The sequence below is a fragment of the Colobus angolensis genome, unplaced genomic scaffold, assembly GCF_000951035.1.
Source record: "Colobus angolensis palliatus isolate OR3802 unplaced genomic scaffold, Cang.pa_1.0 Scaffold1, whole genome shotgun sequence".
Classification (NCBI taxonomy): Eukaryota; Metazoa; Chordata; class Mammalia; order Primates; family Cercopithecidae; genus Colobus; species Colobus angolensis.
The window spans coordinates 19,218,900-19,224,406 of record NW_012110918.1 but is presented as its reverse complement, the minus strand read 5'-3'; the positions used below and the strand labels follow the sequence as shown (position 1 = coordinate 19,224,406).

General features: G+C 53.1%; 1 protein-coding gene across 1 annotated transcript in view; it reads right to left on the bottom strand.

Moving 5' to 3' along the window:
* Positions 1-5,507, bottom strand: part of TBCD (tubulin folding cofactor D) — a 174,465-nt gene that overhangs the window by 158,518 nt on the left and 10,440 nt on the right. Inside the window, exon 5 of the mRNA XM_011929067.1 lies at positions 3,565-3,620. Coding sequence (XP_011784457.1) covers positions 3,565-3,620 — 56 coding nt within the window. The remainder of the gene's footprint in view (positions 1-3,564; positions 3,621-5,507) is intronic.

Genomic DNA, 5,507 nt, shown 5'->3' with positions numbered 1-5,507 from the left:
CAAAACTGCACTCCAGCCCGGGTGACACAGCGAGACTCCATCTCAAAAAAAAAAAAAAATCACGCTGTGTACATCCAACACAATGACGGTACAGAAAAGACAAATACAGCACATGTACTGTGTGTAAGAATTACCTACACATTCTTTTTCAACTTCTATGTTTCAAGATTTCCAACTTTTTTTGAGACGGGGTCTTGCTCTGTTGTCCAGGCTGGAGTGCAGTGGCGCAATCACAGCTCACTGCAACCTCAACCTTCTGGGCTTAAGCGATCTTCCCACCCAGCCTTCGGAACAGCTGGGACCACAGGCGACTGCCACCATGCCAGGCCAAGATTTCCAACTTTTCTGCATACAGCAAACCTCTTTTATTTATTTTGAGATGGAGTCTCGCTGTTGCCCAGGCTGGAGTGCAATAGCGCGATCTCTGCTCACTGCAACCTCTGCCTCCTGGGTTCAAGCGATTCTCCTGCCTCAGCCTCCCCAGTATCTGGGATTAAAGGCATGCACCACCACGCCCAAAAAAAGAAAAAAAAAAGAAAAAAAGTATAAGAATAAAGGCATATGTTTTTTCTTTTTTCTTCTTCCTTTTTTTTTTTTTTTGAGATGGAGTCTCGCTCTTGTTGCCCAGGCTGGAGTGCAGTGGCACGATCTCGGCTCACCACAACCTCCACCTCCCGGGTTCAAGTGATTCTCCTGCCTCAGCCTCCTGGGTAGCTGGGATTACATGCACGTGTCACCACGCCCAGCTAATCTTGTATTTTTAGTAGAGACGGAGTTTCTCCACGTTGGTAAGGCTGGTCTTGAACCCTCAACCTCAGGTGATCCGCCTGTCTCAGCCTCCCAAAGTGCTGAGATTACAGGCATGAGCCACTGCGCCTGGCGAAAGGCGTATTTTCTATTAAAAGGTTTCTAAAGCAGCACTCAATCTGCATGTTCTATCAACGATATAACACCAAGAGTCACCTATAAGGCTATGGATGTTGGCAAGCTCGGTTCATCAAGGGAGATGGGCGCAGCTGTACAGCCGCCAATGCTAGAGGGAGAAGCATCCAATCCCGAGAGCAGAGTGGGCTAGAGCAGGCTGCTCCTCCCTGGAGAGCAGAAAACGAACTCGCACTACAGACAAACGCTGGCACAGGACCCCTCGCAGCCCTGGCCTGACTTGTAACAATCCCCACACCAAAAAGGGGTCTCAGAAGTACAGGAAACTCAGAACCTGAGGTGAGTCTGGGAGGTGTCAAGGAACCAGCCAAGCAACTGTTAAGAGCTCTTCCACTGACGGCATCCGCCATTCTCAAACACTCTGAGAATCAGTGTGCGAGACCAGGGGGGAAAAAGGCTCCAAGGCACGGACGCCCAGACACCCCCTCTCCCGGATCCCAGGCTCAGGCGTTCTGCACTGAAACTGGCTCGGCCGAGAAGCACCTGCTCATCCCGGCACTAGGTGGCGCTGCGGTGTCTCGCCAGGAGTCCGCCCGGATCCGGAGCCAGCGCGCTCGCGTCTCCCGGAGGACCCCACGGAGGGAGCGGGCACTCAGACGGCGCCTCCCCGGCCCACAGCGCGTCTCCCGCAGGACCCCACGGAGGGAGCGGGCACTCAGACGGCGCCTCCCCGGCCCACAGCGCGTCTCCCGCAGGACCCCACGGAGGGAGCGGGCACTCAGACGGCGCCTCCCCGGCCCACAGCGCGTCTCCCGCAGGACCCCACGGAGGGAGCGGGCACTCAGACGGCGCCTCCCCGGCCCACAGCGCGTCTCCCGCAGGACCCCACGGAGGGAGCGGGCACTCAGACGGCGCCTCCCCGGCCCACAGCGCGTCTCCCGGAGGACCCCACGGAGGGAGCGGGCACTCAGACGGCGCCTCCCCGGCCCACAGCGCGTCTCCCGCAGGACCCCACGGAGGGAGCGGGCACTCAGACGGCGCCTCCCCGGCCCACAGCGCGTCTCCCGCAGGACCCCACGGAGGGAGCGGGCACTCAGACGGTGCCTCCCCCGGCCCACAGGCACGGCACTCCACAGACCCACATTCCGCAAAAATCTACCCAACCCTCAGTACTGCTGCTAAGAAAAATAAGAATAACAGCAGATAACTAGTTTCCATTGAACGAAGTTGGCAAACATTCTTAAGGTTTGACCCAGCTAGTAAATATGGGGAAAGAACTTTCAACTTGTTCAGCCTCTCCAGTAATTGCATTCAGACCCTGAAAATGTTCATTCCACTTGTAGAAACTCATCCCTAGAAATCATTCAGAATGGTACACAATTTTACATGGACTATTCGCAACAGAGTTTTAATACCAAATTGCGAGGGCAGCAGTCTAAATGTCCCACCGCAAAGGACAGGTAGAGAAGACACACTCGCACCAGGTAGTCTTGTTTTGGAAGAAGACAATGACGCGCCAGGTCCATCTCCTGGTCCGCAGCGCAAAGAAGCGAGTGAGGCAACTGAGCCACGGACAGAGTTGGTGCCGCCCCAACTCCGACCATGGACGGAGCTGGCGCCACACGGCAGGGAGACAGGGGCCATCACACCCCCACGGGATGAAAGCACTCAAGGGTTTCATCTTGTACTTCATACTCTATTATCTAAATACACACAGATTACTTTTATAATTAGACGATCATCTTTTTATGTCTTTGACAAAGACAGGAAGCAGCCTCTGCCCTCTCGGAAGGGGCCTCACCTGCTCCAGGGGACTCAGCTTCCTTCCTCAGCTCCAGGCTGTCACAAATCCCTCATCCAGTGCCTCCAAATGCCCCAGAAAGGAAGCTTCTCTCCTCCCACTTCTCTGAGAAAGAAGCTGTGCAAGTTGCAGCTACACACCCAAGTGAAGGTGACACTGCATGGGGCACTGACCCTATTCCCAACCACAACCACCAAAAGGTTTTACGACCAGCTTTAGACTTTCACCATTGCAGAGGGGGAAAATGTCAACTGTTCTGACTTAGTAAACTACATACATACTTAAAATCACGTGTCATGTAAAATACTGATTTAGAAATACTGCTTTCTTCCTTTTTGCATCTCATGAAACAGGTTCGCTCAGTCTACACACACATCCTTGGTATCTTTCCAACACCGCAGGCCTGCTGTGCTCAGCAGAGAAAACCGCCTTCCCCTGTCTGCAGCATATGGGGGGTGCAGTTAACACAGGACACTGGGGGATTTTCATCCCCAGTCACAATGGCCCACTACCACCCATCATCTCCACGGGAGACGGCACAAGCTGTTTCTTGTAACTGCCACTCCATTCCTGTGGGGAGGCTGCACCCCAGGGATGACGCCACGCCTCTTCTAGACCTGCACTCCTGTCGATGGGCCTGTCAGGTGACCCCCACCAGCACCCCAAACCACCGATGGTGGTCATTTCAGGGTCGGAGGTCTTCTGTGCCCAAACAGTGATGCACGCTGCCTCAGAGAAAGCCAGAGAGTCTGAGGGGTCCGAAGGCTTCCCTGGGTCCTCCATCTGAGGACTAAAGACACGCATGAAACACGTAACAGTACCCCAACAAACCCCGCAGAACCCACCAGCCACGCACCAAGAAACACGCCATGGAAACTTACCTAGACATGAGGACGGCAGCTGCATCTCGGGCCTTGTCACTGACAATCAAGTAGGACTGCAAGAAAGGGGGAAGCACAGGCTCGGTCACTGCTGCACATGCCAGCCTCGGGGACCCCACGTGGTCGCCAAGCAGGCATGGTCAGTCCTGCACACGCCAGCCTCAGGGACCCCACACAGTCGCCAGTCCCACCCTCACCAGCTTCCAAGGACCCAGATTCACAAACCTTACCAGCACAGGCCTAAGTCCAAAGCTGCCAAATAAACCTGTCTTCAATCTGAGCCAAGGGCTACAGCTGCCAACTGCTACACTCAGCCAGGTAAGTGCCTGAGCTACACACAACATTTGGTCACACCCCCTTGAAACACACATTTGCAAGAACAGAGCAGGAAAATGTAAACAAAGGACCTACCCAATTGTAACAAAGAATCAAGAGTATTCATCCAGCACCTAATGTGCCTTCCAGCACACGGAACCATCAGCATTCAGACTAGACAAGAGGCCCCATCAAACTGAAAAGCACTTAGATTTACTACAAATGCCTAGATTTTTAATTTTTAGTTTTTTAATTTTGGGGGTACAGAGTAGGTGTACACACTTTTTTTTTTTTTGAGATGGAGTCTCATTCTGTAGCCCAGGCTGGAGTGAAGTGGCGCCATCTCAGCTCACTGCCAGCTCCGCCTCCTGGGTTCACACCATTCTCCTGCCTCAGCCTCTCCGAGTAGCTGGTCTTGGGGTTTTTTGTTGTTGTTTTGAGATAGGGTCTTGCTCTGTCACCCAGGCTGGAGTGCAGAGGTGCGATCAAAGCTCACTGTAGGCTGGGCGCTGTGGCTGACACCTGCAATCCCAGCACTTTGGGAGGCTGGGGCAGGCGGATCACCTGAGGTCAGGAGTTTGAGACCAGCCTGGTCAATATGGTAAAACCCCGTCTCTACTAATGATACAAAAATTGGCCAGGTATGATGGCGCACGCCTGTAATCCCAACTACTCAGGAGGCTGAGGTGGGAGGGCTGCTTGAGCCTCGAAGGCAGAGGTTGCAGTGAGCTGAGATTAGACCACTGCACTCCAGCGTGGGTGATAGGGCAAGACTCCATCTCAAAAACAAACTCACTGCAGCATCAACCTCCTGGGCTCAGGTGACCCTCCCGCCTCGGCTTCTGGAATAGCTGGGACCAAAGGTGCGTACCACCACACCTGGCTAATTTTTTTCATTTTTTGGTAGAGATTGAGTTATATTATATTGCCTAGGCTGCTCTCAAACTACTGCGCTCGAGCTACCCTCCTGCCCTGGCCTCCCAAAGTGCTGGAATTACAGGCATGACACCACCATGCCCACCTAGATTTATTTTTGGGAGGGCTGCCTTAAAATGTTTCCAATGCTTGTCTTGGCTAGTTTTTTTCCCAAAACAATACACTATACACTTAGAAGATCTTTTTTCTGAGGCAGGCTTTTTTTTTTTTTTTTGAGACGGAGTCTTGCTCTGTTGCCCAGGCTGGAGTGTAGTGGTGCAATCTGGGCTCACTGCAAGCTTCACCTCCCAGGTTCAAGCAGTGCTCTGCCTCAGCCTCCCGAGTAGCTGGGATTACAGGCACCAGCCACCATGCCCGGATAATTTTTTGTATTTTTAGTAAAGACGGGGTTTCACCATCTCGTCCAGGCTGGTCTTGAACTCCTGACCTTGTGATCCACCTGCCTCAGCCTCCCAAAGTGCTGGGATTATAGGCGTGAGCCACCGCGCCTGGCCGCCGGGGCAGGCTTTCTAATGGCAATCACAGAGTGCCAAGTCTTGACAAACCATGCTCCCTTGACCTGGCAGTGCCTCTCCACAGATAAGTAAACAAGGGTGGGTAAATCACATTACTTTTTTTGTTTTTTTGTTTTTTTTTTTTTTGAGATGGAGTCTCGCTCTGTCGCCCAGGCTGGAGTGCAGTGGCACAATCTT